The following is a 24,463-nucleotide window of genomic DNA, read 5'->3' on the forward strand; positions in this document are numbered from 1 at the left end:
TATTATCTTAAACACAAATGTCAATATGTAAATAATTATATGTAAATAGCTTTTTGAACCACATTGTATGGCATAGCAAAGACATGTTTCGTCATAAATTAATTAATAAATAATTACAACATAAAAAGAACTTTTTATATTTTTTCTGTTGAATCATATAAACTTGACTTGCTTAAACGATCAAAAAAAAATTGTACTTGATAGAAATAATACTGAAATGTTATTTTAATTTCCATATTAATGCACGTATATATTAATAATTTAGTTGCTAGGACCCCAGACTAGCAACCAATAATGGTGTCGAAATAACTTTTCATACAAAACAGAATTAACTGAAATGGAATTCAATTCTACATAAAGATGGCTAAAAGTATTTAAAAAATGCATTGGTATCGTGTTCTGATATATTTTAAAAGTTTTAAATGTCTAACTAGTCGGGAAGTTAGTTAAAAATCGATTGCAAGATTTGTACCGGACAAAGAACCACCGGACAGATAAAAATACGAGCTAAGAAAAACGGTATAAAAAATACTGAAACTTCCATAGCTAATAGACAAAATTATTGGTATCAAATCAATAAAAAAATCATTTTACTATCTCAAAAGGTTCCGTAACTGATATAAAACAATGCATAAAAATAAATAACGCACTTGCAACAAATTTTCACGAGTATGTATTATTATATAGCAACGAGTGAGAGTTTACGTTAAGCCGGGTAGAGGAGTATGCGCCTTAATTTAACCCTTGTTACTACTATTGATTTGAAAAAAATTAAATCAGTTTATATTGTATATTAATTGTCTAATTTTTATTTCCGTATTTTACGCGGATAAAGCCGCGGGCTTTCGCTTGTTAAAAATATAAATTCACAAACCTATGAGAAAGATTATTTATTTCTGAGAAAAAATACCTCCACTTACCGTATCTTACGCGATGTTAGCAATCGTCATAACATTTTTTTCAAATCCTCCAGAGAATTTTTGTTTTTTGTTTCAATCCGATAAAACACTATGTACCTTGCTTGAAATTTGTGTAGGTGGCAGTGTTTTTCAAAATAATTCTTTTTCAGTAAATTCATTAATTGAAGAAACAAGCAGACTTTATTATTACAAAGAATATTGAATATCAGTAAGCAAGTATTGTTCGTTGTATTGTGTAAGAATAAATCCTAATATTCTATTAACGGTAACGGGATTTTGATGATGAAGAAATCATTTTCATCACATGAATCTCAATATTAATGGAAAAACTAATTTCATAACTCGCCGACATACTGTCAAAACAAAATTTCAAACACGAGATTGATCTACCCATCGAAGGAAAGGGAAAAGTTATACGGACTTTTCAATACATATATCATCAAGTAAATAGGTACTTTGGATAAATTGGGTAGAAAAAAATATACCTACTTAGATAATACATAATAATATTCATGTTTATGCCATTTTATTATAAACATATGACATTTTACCAATCGTTTGTCATATTCTAAATAAATTAAGGTTAATGAGTCATAATTTAATTCGATTCTGAAAAGTTAATCTATGCTTTGTTCGAATTATTACTAAATAGCAGTGGCGGCTCTACATTAAGGGTTCATAGGGACCATTCCACATCCGATACACGTCCGATATTTTTATCATTGTCATAATATTCCTACTTAAAAACATAATTACATGAACAATTTAATTTATTTTATTCATCTAAAACTGTCGCAATTTTACATAGGTTGATATTTATTATTATTATACAAATAAATAGATCAATGATTGCAAATACTTATGTTATAACATAACATTATGATGATTACGATGTGTTAAAATAATTAAATAAATTAAATACGCCCTATTTCACAATGACACGTATGTACAAATTAAGAAAGCTATAGCGTCTATTTTCCGCTGACCGAGGTCACTCAGTCCCATCCAAATCTCGTCTTATAAATGATGTTAACGCATTAGCGTTAGTATATGCATACTGGGGAGCGAATCAAATAATCCCTAGGTGAGTAAAAACGCTCGCTGTATGTGTTGTACACAACTGATAATGTTAAGTATAACAATTATTATTACTTATTTATTAAGTTGATAATTTTAAGCACGCTTTTTAGATGTGATTAAGTACCTAACGACTCAGATAATCATACTATTTATTTTGAAAAAATACTCATTTCCTCATTAGTAAAATCGTATTATTATAAGTAGCTCGGTACGTAATGTAGTATGAGAAAGTGTGTAGATATTATGTATATTTAATAATTATTGGCTAAACTCCACCACCTAGAAAGTTGTCGAGCCGCCACTGATAAATAGATAACTACCTACACCCAATAAATGCAATTTCATACTGCATTTAAGTTTCCATAATATTTCCATTTGATATTTAATTCAATGCATAATAGTAATGGGGCTTTAAAGTACAGGTTATTTACACCATGGCACACCTTGAAAGTCATTCTAATATTACTGATGACAGTTATGTAACTTCCAATACATAGTTTCGTAAGGCACTGGAAACCATTCAATTCATTTATACCGAATACAAAATAAAAGATTACAAATAAAATTTTTAACAATTAACTATTTATTTTTCGGTAAAATTTATCGCCAATAATTGGTATATTACTCAACAGAATAGACATCTCTAGTACAGTGATAGCAAACCTATGACACGCGAGGTGATTTTGCATGGCACCCGAGTTGAAGAGAAATAAATAGATATACATAAGTAATTTAAAAAATATGAAAAAAATAATACAGATAAATATATATTATTTAATATTAAACGACATAGCCATGCTTATTATCTTCGGTGTTTTATAATATTTTTAACATTAATATTTACCAATCGATGCGCTAACGGAAACGATGAAATTCATGTATAAATGACAGGTCGCATTCTGTCAAAATACACGGCAGATACTCTTCAAGAATAAGCGTTGAGGGCCCGCATGCTCAGCGTAGGTCAAAATGGAGCTTTTACGGTATTTTCAGAGCATAACCCTGGACATTCCTTAAACGTTGTAGATAATCTAGTTATATAATTTTGCCCTTTATATTTATTTTAAACATTTGATGACTGCATAAAGTATTTTTATTACATAAAATAGTATTTGTTTAAACCTCTCGCTCTAATATTTTAGAATATAGTCATATTTCAGTACATCCATGTGCAGTGGTGTTAAGATTTTTTAGATTTATTATTAAAATTAATGTATGTTAAAATATATAAAATAAATTAATGTGTAAAGTATTACAGTACCTAATACTCAAGAACTCAATTATATTTTTTGAACCTTTTTAATAAAATTATTGCTATAACTATTGTTTCATTTTTCCCTATGAAAAACTGTCCGGCACGTCAGACAGTAAAAAAATAATATTTGGTATTTTTGGTACGCGTGTCGCGTACGTAAAAAGGTTCGCTAACCCTGCTTTAGTATATTTGCTATCCTATCATAAATGTGGTTTGTGTTTTAAATAATATAAAAATAATCAATAAGATGCATAATTTGTGCTTGATTGATTTGAAAAATCTCTCAAATGAGTTTTGTATTTTTGTCTTTTGAAGGTTTATTTGCAATTAGCGGTACTTATATAATATACTGTTTGTTCATTTAAGGAGTAAGGTAGTGTTTTATGTAATTTATTTTCTATTGACGAAAATTTCATGAATTTTTCAATTCATTTATAGTGAAAATAAAATATTTTTAGCACTTAGTACATTATTAGTCATTAAATGGATGTATACAGCCGAAATAAGGTAAACACATGTTATTAATTTATAACTATGAATGTGTATGTACAATACGTAGACAGGAAACTATTTTACAACATGCCTTTCCCCTTTCATTTGGTAAAGGGTCAGGGCGAATTATTTGACAGTGGTCGGGGCATTTCCGGAGAGCTAATTACGCCCGGCGTCCCCCGGAAACTGATAAAAGTCGCGGGAAATTGCGATGCCGACGACGCAACACCTTATCGGTCACTTTTTGATAGATCACTTTAATTTGTGACACTTTTCTCATCCGATGCCAGTGTCTTTTACGTGAAACAGAAATGAAACATCGTGAAAATGGGACAGTTCGAATTAAAATCACCATGCCTAAGGCTGTTTGATTAATATAATGTTTTATGTACATATATAACATTAACAGTAATTAGTGTTTCATATTTTATTAAGATTTAGTTAATAAATTATTAATATAGCATTAACTTAGTTGAATTTTATTTAAAACAGTAAGTATATTCTGAGACAAATTCAAAGGTATCGGTAGCGGTAAAAATTCTAGTCAATCAGTAAAATTAGATTAATTATTGTATTTTTAACTGTGTAAAACATTTATAAAAGTAAAACAGTAATATAAAAATTATTAATGTATTCTTTTGCTGAATATTGAATGGCTCAAAGAATAATAAAATATAAGTAATACACGACGACAGAGTGTCAAAATATATTACATATAATATCATCATTATATCACTAACCTGTTTCAATTGTCTTTGATATTGTATTTTAAATTGTATTCATCGTTTATGATTTTCAATTAGCAAAAATAGATACCTCGTCGGTGGTTAAATCAAACTGCTTCTCGCTATTATAAGTATATTAATAGTGTCTATATTATATCGTATCATTTAGTTGTTGATAATTAAAAATAATTCGATAAAAATATATGACTAAATTATTTGTACAACTGTCGACTGTATATAATTCAATACTGTACATATCGAGATATGTGAAAAAGTGAAATAAAAGTTTTTTGATGGAAATTAACATGAAAATATAATTTCCTGTTGTCACTCTACATATATATTGAATAACCTGTATTTTATTCGACATATATTTTTTATTAGTTTCAGTATTTTTTATATAGGAACGATTATTAGATTTTAGATTTCTAAGATTTCTCTATATTTCTCTAGATTTCTCTACTTAAGAACATACGGGTTCTTTTCTTATGACAATGATAATAAAATGAATTTCCCGATTCGTTTTCTTCTGGGTATGCTATCAATGCAATCCCTGTCCACCCGAAGAGTGATTGCTCTTTTAAAGCATTTCTTTTTACTTCTTCGTGGGTTCATTTACAATCCGTATATACTGGCAAATATTAATTTTCATGTTCCCACCAATATCACTCTACGGTCTTCAAAATATCTCGTCGCGGGACAGATGTTATGTTTCATGATGCTGTGTATCGTGCGATTAACTTATTCGATGGCACCATAAAGGTTGATTTATTTTTTATTAACTATATAATGTTTGTGGACGTGTTAAATAGGTTAATTTTATAATTATTGTATATATTATCATGTTTCTTTAATATTTACATAAACACATGCTGTCTTTTCTACTTTCTTGTTATATTAGTTGTTATTTTTAATTAAGATATTTTTATAATTATGTATTTATTATGTATTATGGCGCATTGGCCAATCGCTGTAATGCAGTAAGACTCTTTTTCTAAATAAATAAATAATTTATAACATTTATTATTAAAAGTACTTATATGTGACGCTCAAAATCAAAACCAGGTATGTCCAAAGTATTCGTGATTCATGTTTTATTAAGATAATGTAGAGAGTAAAGTTCTACTACTGTCAACTAATCAAAACCAGGTAAAAATATCAATCTTCGTAGTTTTCTCACTAATCTTAGAGACACAGGCAAATAAATGCTTTTTTTTATTTTTCATAACGTAACTTTTTTTTAGAAAAATAAACTTCTATACAATTTCCTGACCAAAACTAGATAAATCCAACAATTTTCGATATTAAATTTGATTTAAGAAAGTCTTCACGTTAATTATCATATCTAAGCATACACAATATGGTTTATTGCAGTTTTTTGTCCATTATCAATATGTCAGAATTTATTATATGACGTCATATATAATATAATATATGAGATATTATATTATAATAACTGTCGAATTTGAGTCAATATACAATACTTTTATATATAATTAACTATTTCTTTTATTCAACGAATAATTCACAAGATTTAAGAATATATCATTCTGATTATTGAACATATATAATTTTGAAAAACACTTTCAAAAACACTTTTTGGAGAAATTCCACGACGTCGGTTAGTAATCAAAGTAATAGGAAGTAGTTACCTACTTTGATTTAAGAAACAAAAATCGATTGCCAAAGTAGCTTGATTTGGAAGAGCACTGATGAGTAGATATTAAAATTGACCAATAGTTAAAATTTGTCTCAATTAGTATATCACCTCGTAGCCTAGTGGTAATGCACGGATCAGGGTGTAAACCTGGGAGATACGGAGTTCGATTCTCCGTCGGGTTGGCTTACTTGTTTTTAAAAAAAAAAGATTTTTTCTATTGGTTATAATAAATATTCTCTCAGAAAGTGTTTTTTAAAATTATATATGTTCAATACTTTTATATCTTATAAAATACCACTAATTCATTCAAAATTATTTTAGAATGTACAAAATGCTTAATCATATTTTTTTCTGATTTCCAGAGAAAGATCCATACCCGGTGGAGGCTCTTCCAACTTGCAACTATGCTCTGAACGTCTGCCATTCTGAAAAATCTTGCGCCTCTCTCTTCGACACCTTCAAAGCAGCTTGCAGGGCCAGGGATGGAGACTGCAGGATAGACGACAAGTAAATAATACCATGTTTATTCTTCTTCAAACTTGATGAATACTATTGAATAAGATCATAGTAATCGTCTTTTTGTATTTTATGAAGAATAATAATTATAGTCGTATTTTGCCTGTTTGAAAAACTTCACTTATGGGTGATAATAATATAAGAAAAATATAAAAATTTCATCCAAAACCTAACTTTTACCTTCTTATATGGCCAAAGAAACAACTGACCCAAACCTCAATCTGAAAAAAGTCACGATTATTAACCTTAGTTTAAAAATCGAATAATATAGTACACTATTACTAATAATAAAATTGGAGTAACAATTAATTACTGTATTAATAATATTAATATTATCGACATACTTGATGGAATTTGAATATAAATTTTAATGGATTTAAGTTTTGTACTAAGTATTTCATTTAAGTCGTTTTTTGCGGTTCGAGTTAAGCCTTTCGGCAACTTCTCTCACCGAAAGGTAAATACACACTGACAACGAATAAAGTTAATTCTAACTTGTAGAATAAATTAATACAATAATGTAGGTAAAAACTTTATACCCCACCTAAAATCAAGGATCACAATAAAATTATGAATAGTTGAAGTGTTTGTAAAAAACCTCGTACCACTAGCAGTGGCGGCCGGTGGCCTTCAGAATAGAATTTTCTGGTAATGCGCAATGGTTTACCTTATATAAAGAGAAGATCTTCTTTTTTCACCCTGTCACGACCCAGTATTGGGGCATAGGGCAAGCACAAGTTTGCGCCACTTCCCTCGGTCCATCGCCAACTCTTGCGCCTCCCGCAGTGTCAGACCTGCAGTACGTAGGTCGCTTTTGTGGCACCGCTGCAGGGCGAGGGAGGGCAGGCCATGGCGACGGAACCATTGAGGCTGTGCCATAAGGGTACAAAGTGTCACACTCTTTGGCGGCATCCAGAATACGTGTCCTAGCCACGTAAGGTCGTAAAGCGTCTTTTCATGATTACCTCAATTACCGAAGGCTGCCGTGTTATCTTACTGACTTCTCAGAAGGTAAATTAAATATGTCTTTGTTTATTCTCAAAAAAATTTTTGAACAGAATGATTTAATATCAATAAAAAAATATAAATGTCACAGTTTATGGCTTTACGCTCCGAGCGAATAATGCGTCAGCCAAAGAAATAACCGCTGATGTGTTTTTTTTATTATTTTGAATGTATTTGAGTGGCTTAGAAATAAATGCGGGAGTTTGTATTTTCGTAACATGTTGGCGATTCATTAAATATGTTAACTGTAAAATTGTTAAAAATTAACTCTCCAACATTTTTATAAAACAGAAACTGGCGTTTTTGTTTTTAGAGTCATTCGTTTCGTGAGCCAATCTAAAAATATGTAAAAACTCTACACACAACGCCATTACAGGAACATTCGGCCACCGTTTAAGTAGTATACAATGACCTCATTGTAATACTGTGCAAACTAAACTGAAAATCTGTTTGGATCGCAATCGCTTTGCGCTCATGAACAGAGTATTGTTCATAATACTGCTACATATTCTACTTCGCGAAGTGAGTGATACACGTATGAATAACAATGAAAAGTTGAGCGATGTCTTCAAAAATGCAGGCAGTGCGTAGCACTTGCATGGTATTAGAGGAGCCGCCGCTGATCACTTGTAATACAATCAATATGCCTATACATTGTTAAAACCATATTAATAGATCACTAGATTATAATAATACTACATTTAAGAGGTGTAAAATCGACAATACTGGGAAAACAATGGCAACGTGTTGGAAACGAATGGATTAATATTGATAAAATGTATACAGTTTATATTATAACATATTCTTATTGGTATCAATTTGGTAGAGTTAAAAAAAAACTTTGTATTCTATTCTCTATATCTCAAAAGAAACTTATAGAAAAAAATGCACTCGAGTGCGAGCCAATAAACCGAGCTATTAATATTCAGCCAATTTCTTTATTGTGTATATTTTTTGTCTACTTTTCATTCTTTATTTTGGCGTGGTGAAAATCGTGGGCGATTGCCAGATATTATTTTTCAAGTTGTACGCTTTGAGGTTTGACTCAATTGTAAAATCGATTGAGTAAGAACAGATATACTAGTATTAAGTTAGTTAAGTTCACTGAAAATGATTTAACTGTGTTTATTTAATTCATCCCATTATTATTACATTTCTTTATAATCATTTGATTAAATTATACAAGTAACTTTGATTACAAAAATAAAAGCTTTCCATTAAACAATCTTTAACTCGACTTCATTAGTGTCATATTTAATCTTTCCGTAGCCGTCTAGCTCTCGCTATTAATACTAGACAAATTGCTATAAAATAGGTACATGTAATTATGAAAAATATAATCTACATTTAAAAACACTAATACATTAAAATACACAAAACTAATACATTAAAAACCACTAACCCAAAACTACTTAGAATACGAAAAAACAATATTGAAACTATTAAACAATGCTATAATATGAGTGTTTGTTAAAAGTTTTCATCTTATTATTATAAACTTTATATCATTCAGTTAGTTTTATCGAATATATACGAGAGATTTTTCATAATCAATGGTTTTATTATAGGTATTTATCAATGTTTTATTTACTTTAAAAAGGTCAAGTTTTAGTCACAATACTGAATCTCAATAAAATTTAATTAAAACACATACATGTTTTGTAATTCTGTCACTCGATGTTTCTGGTAGAAATACATTTCCCTTCAAAAACGTAAATTATCAGATTGGTAGTATTAATATTACAAAAATTACTGTCAATCACGTTTCGAGTTCCAAGAATACTGTCACTGTTAGAAAACAAATATGTTTAATACAAAAAACACAAAAGTTTTCATCCCTAGAGATCTTAACAAGAAATTTATAATGTAACATCATTTTATTAGCTGCTTTAAAAAACAGGAATATTGAAACAATATTACAATAAGTTTAAATTGTATATTTAAAAAAATATAAGTAGGCACTTTATAATTCTCTTTATAAACAAAATTGAATAAGTAATCGAAAAAATATTAAAATATCCGAGTTATACCTACACTGTATTATCAGTATTTATAATTTTATTAATAACTACTCTGTCGTACTTTTAAAAATAAAATAGTTAAAATAATTGTGGATGTCCAAGGAATAGACGTTATACCTATCACCAAACATATTTAATGAAGAATGCTTATCAGTCATTCGCCTAATTTATTTGGTTCTTGTTCTGTATCAAATATATAGTGAAAAATATTCTATATATATATAGTTAAAAGTATTCGATGTATGGCAGAGTTCTCTCGCGAATCTCATCTGTAAGAGATCTTGGCATTACGTTTGACAGTAAACTGACGTTTAGTGGTCATATAGATACCATTTGTAAAAAGGCGCTAAAGATGTTGGGCATTGTCTTGCATACTTCCCGGATCTTTTCGGATGTTACGGTACTAAAAATTCTCTATAACTACTTAGTTAGAAGCAGACTTGAGAGTGGGTGTATCGTTTGGACCCCGCATCAGTTGAAGTACGGCCTTATGGTGGAGAGAGTCCAAAAGAAATTTTTGAGACTCCTTTACTTTCGGCTGTATGGATATTATCCGTGGCTCTACCCGACTGACTTTCTCTTAGGTATGCTTACATACTGTAGCTTAAAATGTAGGATCTTTATTTAGCTACATATTTTTTCAGACTTATACGCGGCGTAAATGTCAACTCTGCCATTCTTGGTGGTGTTGGCTTGTGTGTCTCTGATAATTACCTTAAGAATCGAAGGCATCAGTTGTTTGTTCTCCCAAGGTGCAAAACTAACCTGCCATTAGTAATGCCGATTGGGAGGGCAATAACCATGTTTAATGAAATCGCTTCGGATAATGATATATTCTACTTACAAGAGGGTGAATTTAGGTGGACGTTGTTTTATAAGTTTTTAAGATAGGGTCTATCAAAGTTTACTCTGTTTGCTTCCATATACTTTTATTTTATTTCTTTTCTTATTTTATTACTTATTGTATTATTAACTCACATTTCTCTGTATTTTTATTTTAAAAATTATTAACACTTATTTTATGTCATATCGTGAACGCTTTAAATTTATACTTTTTTATGTTCTTTATAAATATAAAATAAATAAATTTGATTTGATTTGATTTGAAAAAACATCACGTTATAAATTATGTTTGCAAGGATAGTGTCAAACCTGCGACTTCAGAGACGGGCCCTCTACTAACTACCTACTCTTTTTTACTCGGTGTATTTCTGTACTCTATGAAATGTGAAAAGAATATCTATACTTATAACTATAATTATATTTAAAAGTAACTATTGATCGCCCGTGACTTTATCCGCGTGTAATACTGCTAATAGACTATTATACTAAAATACACTTATTCGATATTATTGTTATTTATTTAACTATAAATATTTCACGAATTAATTAGAAAAATAAGGATTGAATCTAGGCACGTGCTCTTTTATCCAGCTCTTTCGTTTATATGAATATGCAATCAGTGCCTTACATATTATGTCAATATCACTGCTATCAGACCATTTTCTCCACTCGTGATGAATTGTTGCAAGTGTGTTATTTTTATACTAAATTTGAATTATAATGGAACAAATAGAAAGACAAAAAATAAACTATATTTTGTGTTTAAGTATCAGTGATAAAAGGGCAAAGATTTTTTATTTACAGGCAAATTTTTCAATATTACTATTAGTATAGAAAATAAAATTATAAATACACTTATTTAATTGGGCACGAATGTTAGTTAACTCTTTCATGTTTTATATAATCCCATGGCCATTAAAATGTGAGAGCGTTACTAAAAACTATTGTAAAAAATTTGAAAAAATTACAAAAAATAAAAACATAGGTAAGTACTTAAATATTTTTTTATTACTATTTTCTTTAAAGTTGTCATAATATGTCATACAGAAAACTTCGTACAATTTCTTAAACGGGCTGACAGTAACAACACGTTTAATTTGTTTCTTTTCTTCATGCTAATTACGCACAGCAATTAATTTGAAACACAACTTGACATCAAAACAACATCGCAATAAAATAATTGCCTCTCTACAAGTGTACGAGAGGGTATTCCCAGAAAATGACTTGTCAGTTTTGAGTCATTCCCGAATAACACAGGTAAGTTAGTCGCAAATTCTGCAATGCCCGAGGCCTTTTCCTACAAAATGTCTTGAACGTTAAGTAAATGGAACATTTTCGGAGAGGAGATAACAAAACTTAAAAGTTGATAGCTTTCTCGTCTACTTTGGGCCAATTTAACTTTTTTATTTTGCCTGAACGGAATCGCGCGAATGGGGGCAGGGCAGAATCAAGACGTAAGTTTTGATGATTTAGAGGTTTTTTTATGCTACATGGCCTAGAGTTGAATTTAAAGGATGATATTATTTTTACAAGTTTTCTCCACATTATTAGGTTACACTATCCACTGCAAAGATAAAAGCTAAATTTATTATTTTTTCCACGCTATTATAATATCATTTACATAATGCGAAAATACTTTTTTTTCTCAGAATGGTAAATTATTGCTTACATTAATTATTAACTATAACATTTTTTTACGAGATCGGCACAATGAGAAAAAAATATACATGGTGGTATAATTTGACGACGTGGATAGATTCAGAAGCATATTACAAAAACTAATACCATAACCCATTGCTATTTTAAATAAAAATAATAATTATCATAACATTACATTACGGGCCCAATTGGCCACGAGAATCTGATAGAAACCAAGGCCAATTTTGCTGTATTCGAGAAATTTTCAGCATCGTATGGGGAGCGGGATAGTCCCGACTCTTCTGTAGACTTATATATTTCAACTCGGGACACTCAGTATGGCGATACATATGGTGCTTAACGCCAGCGGACAACAGAGCCAGCCAAAAAAAATCTTCTTTCTTAGCTTCCTTCTTTAATCACTACGGTGCATAGGTGCAGCATCAGTCCCGTGCGGCTCCGTGTTGGGACGGAATGAGCACTTAAAATCACTTCTTTCAGACATGTTTATAGCGTCATGGAAGGCGGTCGTACATAGAGTTGGGAATTTCCCGAGAAAATCTCAATCTCGAGATTCGGGATTTCCGGAAAAGAATTATCGAGAATTCCCGAGAAATCGGGAAATTTAAAAAACCTGTAAAAATCCTAAAATCAGTTTAAAAAGAGACAATTTCCAAAAAAATATTTTTTTTATTTATTTATGTAAGAAGGCAAACAAAACAGAAGTAGGAAAACAAAAATAATTCAAAACATTACTTTTTAAAACAGAATTTCAAAAAACACAGACTGTCAATTGCCGCGTCTGACAATCGCGTACGCTTTTGAGACACAAAATTCCCTGATGTTGCAAAAATTGCGCTTATTTTGAGTTGAAAGTTCCTTGAAAGTTTTGTGTTTTCTGTCCACTTTTTTCATATAGAAAATCGTTTTTTTTCAATTAATATTCTCGAGATCTGGGATTTCCCGAAATGTTAAAAATTTCAATTCTCGAGATTCGGGATGGAAAATCTCGAAAGTTTCTCGAGAATTTCCGTCGGGAAAATCCCGAAACCCAACTCTAGTCGTACATATCCACAGCTGTACATACCTGACGGGTGGTGGTGGGAATCTAGGTTATCACTGCATTACAAAATAATACTCTATTTCACCACCATACATCTTTATAACAATTGTCAAATAATACGAGTTTAAAGCATTGAGCAGAATTGAGACATATAGCAAGCAGTGCCTTTCTTAAAATGAGATGCCTCCATAGCAATCGCGATCTTAATCTAAATCTATGACTGAAAATGGTTCGGTGTTACGTTTTCTCAATTCTTTTCTATGACATGGACGCTAAACTTGGAGATGACACGGAGAATTAAAACTTTCAAGATAGACGAATCCTTAAAATTCGTTGGACTGACCAGGCGACAAATAATGTTGATATTCTCAAACGATTGGAAAATGACCAAAAAGTTTTATGCAGTATCAAAAACAGAAAACTACAGTGCATAATACATAATTACAGTATTCCCGCATTTGGTATCTAAGGAAACATTATTGATAAATGACGCATTTAGTGGCTTAAAAACCATCGATTGGTACGAGATTCTGTATCCTGTGTAGCAGATGATAGAGCAAAGATCGCCTTATGGTGGCTGACCTTCGTTCGGGGATGGTACAATAAGAAGAAGAATCGACTACATGACCTTATTTTTACGTAAACTCTTCATGGTTCTTCTGACGATGATTTTTTTAAATTTTAAAGCCCGAAGCACTGAGTGATATTGAAGCAACCACTAAAAAAAAAAAACCATAAATTTCAACTATTGACATATCAACGTAGTAAAAATATCAATATATTTCCTAGAATCACATTTTTTAACTAAAAAAAATATTATTGAAGATGACACATAATATTTGTATTTGTTTGAGTGGTTTTGTTATAGACTCCTGTGTTGTTCCGGGAGATACTCAACTCATGAAAAATACGCATATTTTTTATGACTTAACAAATGTATGAATTAATTAAACTGTTTCAATGCCCCCTTTTAAATCATACGACGAATCGATTACGTCGTCTTTGCCAAAGAAAAACGCAGCTGCAAATAACTGCAGAAAGTTTTGAAAACGTATTTTAACAGTCGGTTCTTTACTTTTATCTCTTCCGGTGTGATTTTCCTCATTGGCATCCGTGAAGTTCTTAATATTCACATCCGGTGGGTACCTAAATAGCATATGAGTCTCTATAGCATGTAGGTATGTAATATTTTGATCCATGGGCTTAAGTCTTTGCTATCCGGAATTATAATCTAACGCATGTACGAATATCGCATAATATTATCTTTGGATTCGAAACTGTTTCTCGATTCACTCAAAATTAATAAAGTCTACCTTGAGATAATAGAAAACTTACGTGACAACTTGTATGCACCGGTTATAAGAAATACTTATGTTATGATTATACTCGTATCTCTCGATATATGTATAATATTGTCAATACTCTGCACGTATTAGGCCTTTTCAGCGATGAAAATTGAAAATGTATAAACCGGTACGCTTATAATATTAAACTAGAAGCATAATTCTCAGGTTAATATAGTGATTCTCAACCAGAGTTCAGGGGGCTTGCGAAAATTCGTAAAAATTTATTCAGAGTAAATTTGTAGCAGCAAGGATTGAAAAAAAAACAATAATAATTTTATTGAAGAATGCGATTATCAGTAGGTAACGTCGCCGCTTACTAGGCACAGTTTGTCAAAAAGTACTTTAACTTGAATTGACAGTTAACACAATAAATTAAATCATCAATATTGCACTAATATAATAATTAGACCATATTATTATTTGATTTATTGCAATATTTTTGTGTGTGTAATTGTATTGGTATAAAATGCCCACGATGGCCGCAAGGCTTAAACGTCGACCTATAGCATCGTGGGTCCCAGGTTCGAATCCCGAGTCTGGCAAGTACTGAGCAAGTGGTTAACATCCATTTTCTCGTAAAAACAAAATCTGTTAATATAAATCTCCACTCTGTGAATGTCCATTTGATCCTATTAGGATCGGACGTGGTCGGAAAATATAGTTTTGGAGAATTTCGATATTTGTTAAAATAAAATTACTTGTAATCAATGATATGTAGGGATCTGATGTTTAGGTAACAAATTAAATAAATTATATTTTCTTATTTAATGAATAATTTACACGATTTTGAAAACGTATCATTCCATATATTGAACATACATAACTTAAAAACACCTCAGATATTTATAACCATTAGAAAAAAATCCTATTTGAAAAAATACGATACTCGATGGGATTTGTACCCGTATAACCACCAGTAATGCGCCAACTGTGCAATAACTAATTATGCTATAAACCTCTTATCTAATTACGACAATTTACAATTAAAATTACAGTTTTTCTAGTAAATATAATATATCTTAGGTGTTTTTAAGTTGTGTCTGTTTAATAAATGAAATATTTTGAATAAGCCTTTTTTCGTCAGATGTAACCTTTTTATTAAAATTGCTAGAGTAAGTTCCAGTTTACTATAAGTATCATTTTTCTATGTGACCTCTCATACACCTTACTCAGTTTGTATTAAAATTAGTGTACCTAAAATCCTTATAAAATGTTCATATTTATAATATATTTATATGGAAAAGAGTTTCCTTTAATATTTTTCAATAAATACTAATTTTGAAGAGATTTTGATGATTATTGTTTACTAATTCTCTTACTTAGATGTAGTACATTGTGAGGAGTCTGACTGTTAAGAACGGACTGTGATATATATATTTGGAGTAGATTTTGTAGAAAATATGATTTTTACGCGTGCAGCGCGACTAGGCTGTAGATTGTTGTGGGTATATCAAAATTTAAATGGTTTTTTTTTTCTTTGAAAATATAACAATTTAACATAGACCAAATGAACATACATAATTTTGAAAACACTTCTGAGAAAATACATGACCAATCGAAAAGATCTTTTAAGAATACGACACCCAGCAGGAATCGAGCCTGCGTCTCTCGGGTTTTTCTCAGACGCACATCGACCACAACACTATAAGCATCTTATCTAATTGCGAAATATTTTAACTAATGGCTCTTACAATACTCTCTTAAGCGATTTCCAAATCGAGTTACTATTGGCAATCGGCAAATTATGTATGTTCAATAAAAAGAATGTTACATTTTTAAATCTTGTGAATATTCGTTGAATAAAAAAATATTAAGAATTATAATGAATTTAAATAACCATAGAAATATGGTGACTTTGTCTGCTTATGATCGACACTTTGCTTAGGTAAGTATTTTGTAATCCGTTCTTTTTAAATTTAATATTTTTGTCAGTCAGGTAGGGGTTCACTAAAATTTTACTAAATGTGTCAAGGGTTCCGACAACTAAAAATGGTTGAGAATCACGGCATGGAATTTCAAAATTACAAACTAAGACTTTCGACTGATTGGTACTCCAAGAATCAGAGCTCCTGGCATCTGAAACGCCTTGATGTGGTTCTGTATTTCACTAATGGGGTTGCCCTCGTTCCCATTCGTTCGCTTTTTACCTGTTCAAAAATTATTTTCTCTTCAGCGGCGAAATTGCGCGGGAGAAAAGTTAATGCCGCCTCACTCTTATCTCGACATGACGCTTACCAATCTGGCAACATTTCACAATCAGTATGCTTTTTTACAAAAAAAACACACAGGGGAAAAACGAATAATTCCGATTGTAATTGGTTGAATAAACAGCAAGAATGCTATAAATCTGCGCGCCGCGTCAAAAAATGGTAATGATTGCTATTCCGACGGTTTTATTTGTATGAAATCTAATAGGTCGATTATGTTGAACAGGGTTTTTTTTTCAAAAATCGAATCTTAATATCGTACCCCAGAAAATATTCTATATGGACTATGTAGTTGTTTTATTCACTCTCACTGAGCTAAACCAATTATTGTAGTTGATTTAACATAAAATCTATTTTTACTAATTACTGCACTATAGTGTATATATACCAACTACTGCACGGTTTCCTAAACTTTTCTGCAATGGAACACGTCATAATGAATATTTTTATTTAATTTTGACTCATATTTTGGTTGTACCTATTTGTTTTTTATTCGATCTCACTTCAATTGATAATATTGTTTATTTTTTTTTTTATAAAATTTTTATTGTAAAAATTTTTTATTGTAAATTTTGATTAATCATAATTATTTGTTGATATTAATGTTATTATAAGTGTAGATTGTTACATATTTTGTGGTTTGTTAATATTTTAAATAATTTGTTTAATGCCCCTGACGTAGTATGTAATATTAATGTCCAACCTCATTAGTTTTAAATTAGTCTGTTATTGGGAGTATATTATTGGACGGATAATTATTATGTACCTATTGTTATATTATTTCTATCGCTTTGAATTTTGTTTGATAAATATTGGTTTAAAAAAATGTATTCAGTTGAAAATGTCCCACTGAGGCGGACGAAACCGGTCCTAATATATTAATTAAAAGTGGAATAAGTACTATAAAAAAAATTGCGTTTTATTATATAAAAACAACAATGAAAATATTAATAAATAAAGCACTTAATGACTTTGATGATGTTGAGTCCTTAAATTACATATCTTCTTGATATCAGGCACAATATTGGTAAGTTGTATTCTAATATCTGGTGTGGTGTCAAGCCTTTTCCTGCACTTTGACTTCGTTGCAGCATAAAAAGAATATCCCGCTTCGCATAAATAGGTTGTAGAAAACGCAATTAAAACAATAATAGCTTATTTTGAAAAATTGGGGTACTCTTCTGATAAACTCGCCCAGAAATCATTTAAAGGCTGATTTTTGTATGCTTGTTTCAAATCAGAGTCACTAATTAAACCAATTAGATTTTCATAGTCAACTGCGCTTAAGCCCAATGGTTTAGCTGTCACGGAAAATAGATTCCGAACCCAGGAATCGTCCTTACTAGTTTCTTTACTTATTTTAGTTTTATTTATTTTACTTCTACTTAGTAGAAGATCTTTAAATGTATTGCAGTGTATAAAACCATTCCAAATTGTCGCGGAACACCTACTCAGGTTCGGCGGAACACTGGTGTTTCGCGGAACGTAGTTTGGGAAACCCTGAACTACCGGATAGGCACACGTTATATTATAATACGCGAATTATATTATTTTTATGTTGACTTTATTGTTTTACTGTTGGTTGTAGAACGAAATAAATTTAATTAGTTTTGCATCATTTGCGGGTCGCGTAAGTCTAGCTGTACTGATTGTTCGGGGACGTGTATTTTATTATCGATCGAAACCGTTATTTTTATTTACTACCGATATATATAATAATATATCATTGTAAAAGATAGTATCACGTCATAGTTTATTAAAATTTATATTTGTCAAATATGAACTTAATTTATAGGTATATGTTCCTACGATATAAACAATCACAATAATTATATTGACCCATGTTAAAATCGCATAATATTAATAATAGATGAGATGAATAACGAATTAAAAGGTATCCTAATATTATAATCGTTATAATAGTATTCAAAATTTCAAATTCAAAATATGGTTTTTACATTTATTCCTACCGTGGGGCTCGGCAAACATTGCAGACGACGCAAAAACTCGATTTTAATCACCAACGGCAAAAATGAAACGGTTTAGAGGTGAGGTGAGTTGCGGGTAATGCTCGATTTCATCCAAACGATTGTCAAATAATGCACTTACAACAATTCATCGCGGGTAGGTAAATTATCGGTCAGATAGCGTAACCTAACCTAACCGTGGACCCCATAAGGGGGGGGCTGGCAGAGCTCTGGGGGGGGCCCGGCGTAGCGCGTCTACCTTATAAGTGAGATAAACACAGTCATCACAAATTTTCTCTAATGGTAAAAAAGCCGCCTGCGGCGCTATTTTACTAAATGATTATTAGATAACATTATAAAATATGTAATGCAAATTTTGATTTTTGTGTGTCAATATTCGAAAACTTCATAACTCAAGTGGATTTATTGAAAAATACATATAATCGCTAAAAATATACTGAATACCCTAAATTTTAACTGGAATACCATTTAAAAGACGTTTTTGTCGAGCGTTACACTGCTTTTAACACTAACAATAAGTAGCGGGGCCCGCTTCAGGATGTGGGGGCCATGAACCTAACCATTGTCTCAAATCAAAATAACATATTCATGTTCTTCATTTTTTAAATAAATTTGTATTTCACGTAGATCAGTGATGCACAACCCACGGCCCGCGGGCCACATGCGCTCCAAAATCGGTATTTGATATATAACTATTAAATTAAAAATAATTAAAATGAATGCCTAGTGTAGAATATTATATCATCATAATATTGTATCATTATTTTTAACACTTGCACCCACTGCGGAATCTTCTGTGAAATAGATTGTGCACCACTGATATATTATATAAAATCTGAGGCTATTCGCCAGTAATACAATGTTCATTAATTCATTATTAAATAAAGTTTTAAGTAGGTACACCTACATTATAATAAAATTGAACATCGTGAACGATACAGTTCAAATTTGATTCAATATATCAAATTCAATTAATTAATTAATTAATAATAATAATATATAATATTGGTAAGTGCCTAACAATAAACGAGAGGCAAGTTGAATAGTTACCCCTTATAATAAATAATTAGGTATAATATCGTAATTATTAGTGTCATATTATAACATATTACTCCCAAAACTATGATCATTCTCATAATAATTAATACACAAAGTATAAACGTTGATATTTCAACCGTGAATTACCTACGCGTATATTATACTTACAAACCTAATTATTATACACTAAGTTGGATATTACCATTGATTTGTCAAATAGAAGACGCTTTTAGTTAGTTTTACGAATAATGTTTTACGTGTTCACATTAATAATATTGATATTCGAAATTCATCATTGATATTATTATATTATATGTTACGCTTTTATTATTTAGTGCTAGTTTTACGCGTTTATAGTTTTTGATATTACGTATAAGGTAATCGCTGCCATTCATTGGTCAAACCGAAGAGGTGTGCAACAATTAATTTGGTTGCAGTCAGTGAGATTTATAAGATATTTGCGCATATGGCCATCTTTATTAACAACAGCGACAACATTTCAAGCTTCCTAGGGATATACTCTCTCGTATTAGTCAATACGAAATTTTATTACAACGGTATTGTACTATTTACTGCATAATATTTAACGCCTCGTCTTTGAATACGTGTATTAATTAAGGCGCTAAGTACCACAAATAAAAAACTGACATTTTTATAGAAAAATGTTCTACATACTAACGCCAATAACTTCAACTATGGTCTAAGTGCCTCAAGCAAGTCAAAAAAATACAGCAAAATATTTAAACTTGTCGACGTTATAAGTCCGTTGGCCTGTTTTATTTATAATGGTGTAAATAGCACTACAGTGGTCAACCTCATTCAATATAAAATGGCCGACGATGGTGTGTTGACACTTGCGAGTTCTTAATACCTAAAGTTACAGACGCTGCCGTGATTGCTTCACACTGTAAAACCACATTTTTCAAAAGGACTGCTTCATGAAATTTTACTGCAATGACTCGGTATTTTGTAACTACAGGCAATACTACTTTTTGGTACTTAAAGCCTTAATTAATACACGTATTCTTATATATGTCCTCTGTCTCGGGTTTAAATACCCGGTTTGGAAAATTCACGTGTTGTTCTTGTTCACTACGGTTGGACCCAGAGTATGGATCTAATAGGTTGAGAAAGTGAAATAAAAATCTTTATATGGTCTTTGTAGATCCATATAATTCTCTTAGGATCGACCATGGTGATGTGTGTATATCTATGTCAGGCGCGTACGTAGAAAAATTATATAGGGAGGGGTAAATTTATAAAATTTGATCTACAATAATTTACTATTATTTTTTATACCATGGTAGGGGGTGTATGAATAAAATCTCTCAGGTGCAATTGACTTCCGCATTTACCCTGCCTATCACTTACAGCTTATCGTCGTATCAACCTCGAACGCCTGCACTCTCATATTGTGTGTATACTCCATATCCTTGAGTCTAGCTATGAAGATCTTGCCTGCAGCTATATGATACGCATGGCAAAACGGTTATACATATTAAGATTTGTTAGATTAGAGTTTGTGTCCGTTGGTGTCATTCGTGTTGATTTTCCTTTCATATAAACATCGGATGCTTTAGATCAGGTCTGGGCAAACTTTTTTGATGAAGGGCTACATTAGAAATATAAACCGGGTGCCGGGCGGGCCGCAAGTAAAATACTATTTTTAGACATAAAATATTTATTATCATGAAAAAGGAATTTCAACATTAAAAAAATATAATTCTCTAAAAGCCAAAAATTTACTGAGAATAATGAAAATGTTTGTTTACATAATATGTAGGTTGATAACTAACTAACTGAATTAACCAAAAATAATCAATATTTATAGAGCAGAATCTTTCAAATTTGTCAGAATTAAAAGTGTTGTAAAATTTGCAGTTTTCTTCTCGACAGTGCAATTCGTGTATAGGTATTCAAATTTTACTTTTAAAAAAGTGTTAAAATGTAAAAACAAGTAAACTTTATTCAGAAATACGATTAAAGCTCGTGGACCCCACAGAAATACTTGGCGGGCCGCATTGCTTTACCTTTAACTTAGATGAATAATTGATAGTATTTTTTTATATTTTTATATAGTACACAATTCAAAACAGGTTTATAATAGCATATATATTAGAAGCCCAAATAATATACACTAAAAAAAATTTGGTCCGAATTTGATTCGTTTCTTATACTTACCAGACGAATGATCTTTGTTTTCGTCTCACTAATAATTCATAATAGCTATTCTGGTTACATGTAAGTTGTACGTATGCAATTCATCGTGGGATACTTATTCGTGAGCTGCAGTACGTGAAACATGAGTTCGTATAACATTTTATCAAATGACGAGTTCTTCGTTGAACATTTCACCTTGGAATACATTTGTACGTATCTTATAAAATGCGGCGATAATTTGCAATATTCCAATTAGATTAACCCTAACCTAACCTAGTAAAGACATCTGATAAAATTTGCCACATGTTGTAGCATACGTATAAATATACTCCACGGTGAAATGTTGAACGAAGAACTCGTCATTTGATTAAATGTTACACGAACTCATGTTTCACGAACTGCAGTGCACGAATAAGTCTCCTGCGGTGAACTGTTTACGTGCGATTTTCCGGATACGAGCTATTTTATGCAACAAGTTTTAAATTACATTAAAAAATGGTTATTATCTAAATAATCTAACACCATAAATAACTAATATTCACCAAAATATCCTTACCGCCCTTTAGAATTATCAATCTCAATATATTCTAACATTGTTTTATCACATTAAAGACAAAAGATAGGCAGGCGGGCAGGAGTCTATATTGAAAACATGTACACTCATTGTTAAGTAGTATTTTAATATTATAATAAAGCAAAGATTATTTTTTTCGTAATTATGAGTAGGTATTCCTTAGTAATAATAAAGCTACCCTTATCAATAGATTGAAAATAATTCCCGATATATTTTTTATCTCTCGGGAATATTGCTCTTTTATTAAGCCTTCTAGGTATACCTATAAAAGGCTTAGCAAACTCCCTTAAAACACGGGTCAACAACGGGTAGAAGGTCATATTATTTGACTTATTTTTCTCGTGGAGATTTTTTTTCTGCAAATTACTTTGTACCATTATCAAATTTACATCTTTTATAAAATCTTTATTCTGCTTTGTACGTACACGTGTTGTCATGACGTAAAATCATGTTTTATTTGGACTTGTTTATTTGAATTATTATATTATTAGACACGAAGTGATCCGAAGATGTTAACATACTGCTGTCAAATTATACGATATTATGGTTTCTTAAATCTTGAGTTGTCGTCGTCAGTAAAGTGTCTAACTGCATGTTTTGTGAAAATTCACTAAATGACTATAATATGACATCTTACTAACGATGCGGTTGTATAAAAAAAAATTCCAGCTGATTTACAGCCTGGAAACACACTAACCCGTGTTTGTCAAAATGACTATATGCTTTAAGGGGGTACGTGCGCCACGTAGGTCAAAATGGAGCTTTTTTGGTATTTTAAAAGCATGATCCTGGACATTCCTTAAATTTTGTAGATAATTTATTTATATTATTTTGAAGCCTTATTATCCTTTATATGTATTTTAAACATTTAATGACTGCATAAAGTATTTTTATTACATAAATTAGTATTATTTTAAAAGAAATGAAAATATAATTAATATTAAATTCTACAGGTTTTTTTATAAAAGGTTTGTCGATAGCTATTTCGGTTGTAACACCATTATCAAGACTATTCAGATAGGCCGTTTGCCTTTGCTTAAATACTATACGTGTATAGATAGAGACAGAATACATTTTCTTATTCGTTCCAGCAATATTATGAATTTTTTTACATTATTATTAATTGTAATATTATTAATACTTTGAAAACCCTAAGTGGGTTTTTTAAATTGGATATCGAAATTTTCGAAATTTATCAAAATTACAGTGTTCGATGGTTATTTATTGACATTATTAATCAATTAAAATATTATTAGTATAATTGTCTTAATCGTGTGTTTAGATTATATTTAATAGTGGCGACGAATACATTACCAAATTTTCATTAATTATGTGATTACTTTTGGATAATTCGCGATTAATTTCCAACTGTTCAAGTAAATTTAATTTTAGACCCTTATTACATATATGCAAACATTGTGGCGTTTCATTGTTACTGATGCTATGCGAGTTTGATATCAAATGTTTAGCAAACTGAGAATCTGTTTTACCATTCCTAAAAGACCGGAGGTGCTCTTCAAAACGAGTTTTTATTGACCTGCCAGATTGACCAATGTAGCATAGACTACATGTGCCACATGTTATTTTATAAACTCCGCTTTTCTCCAGTTTGTTGATTTTATCTTTACTATTTTTTAAGTTTAATCCTAGATTATTATTAGCTTTGAATGCTACGTTAACGCTATGTTTAATTTCTTGATAAATTTTGTCTGAAATAATGCCGTGATAACCAATGGACTTGTAATAACGATTTGAATCTTTAACGTTAGGGTATATTGTTGATCTAGCTAATTTAAGTTGTTTTTTATATAATATTTTATCTACCATTGATGATATTTTGATTTGCTGGAAAGGAACTGACCGTCAACTTAACTCGTTCGTCAAAAGGGCTAACGCATTGCACTGTAATATTAAATTCACGGTCGAAGTAGA

At 30.7% G+C, this 24,463-nt stretch overlaps 1 protein-coding gene across 1 annotated transcript in view; it reads left to right on the forward strand.

The window, feature by feature from the left end:
* LOC147067470 (uncharacterized) overlaps nucleotides 1-6,643 on the forward strand; it is a 321,606-nt gene extending 314,963 nt beyond the window's left edge. Inside the window, exon 4 of the mRNA XM_085953605.1 lies at nucleotides 6,495-6,643. Coding sequence (XP_085809731.1) covers nucleotides 6,495-6,643 — 149 coding nt within the window. The remainder of the gene's footprint in view (nucleotides 1-6,494) is intronic.
* The last annotated feature ends 17,820 nt before the right edge of the window (nucleotides 6,644-24,463 follow it).

The sequence above is a fragment of the Rhyacophila brunnea genome, unplaced genomic scaffold (genome assembly GCF_057557595.1).
Source record: "Rhyacophila brunnea isolate RB1 unplaced genomic scaffold, BYU_Rbru_1.0 scaffold_4, whole genome shotgun sequence".
Classification (NCBI taxonomy): Eukaryota; Metazoa; Arthropoda; class Insecta; order Trichoptera; family Rhyacophilidae; genus Rhyacophila; species Rhyacophila brunnea.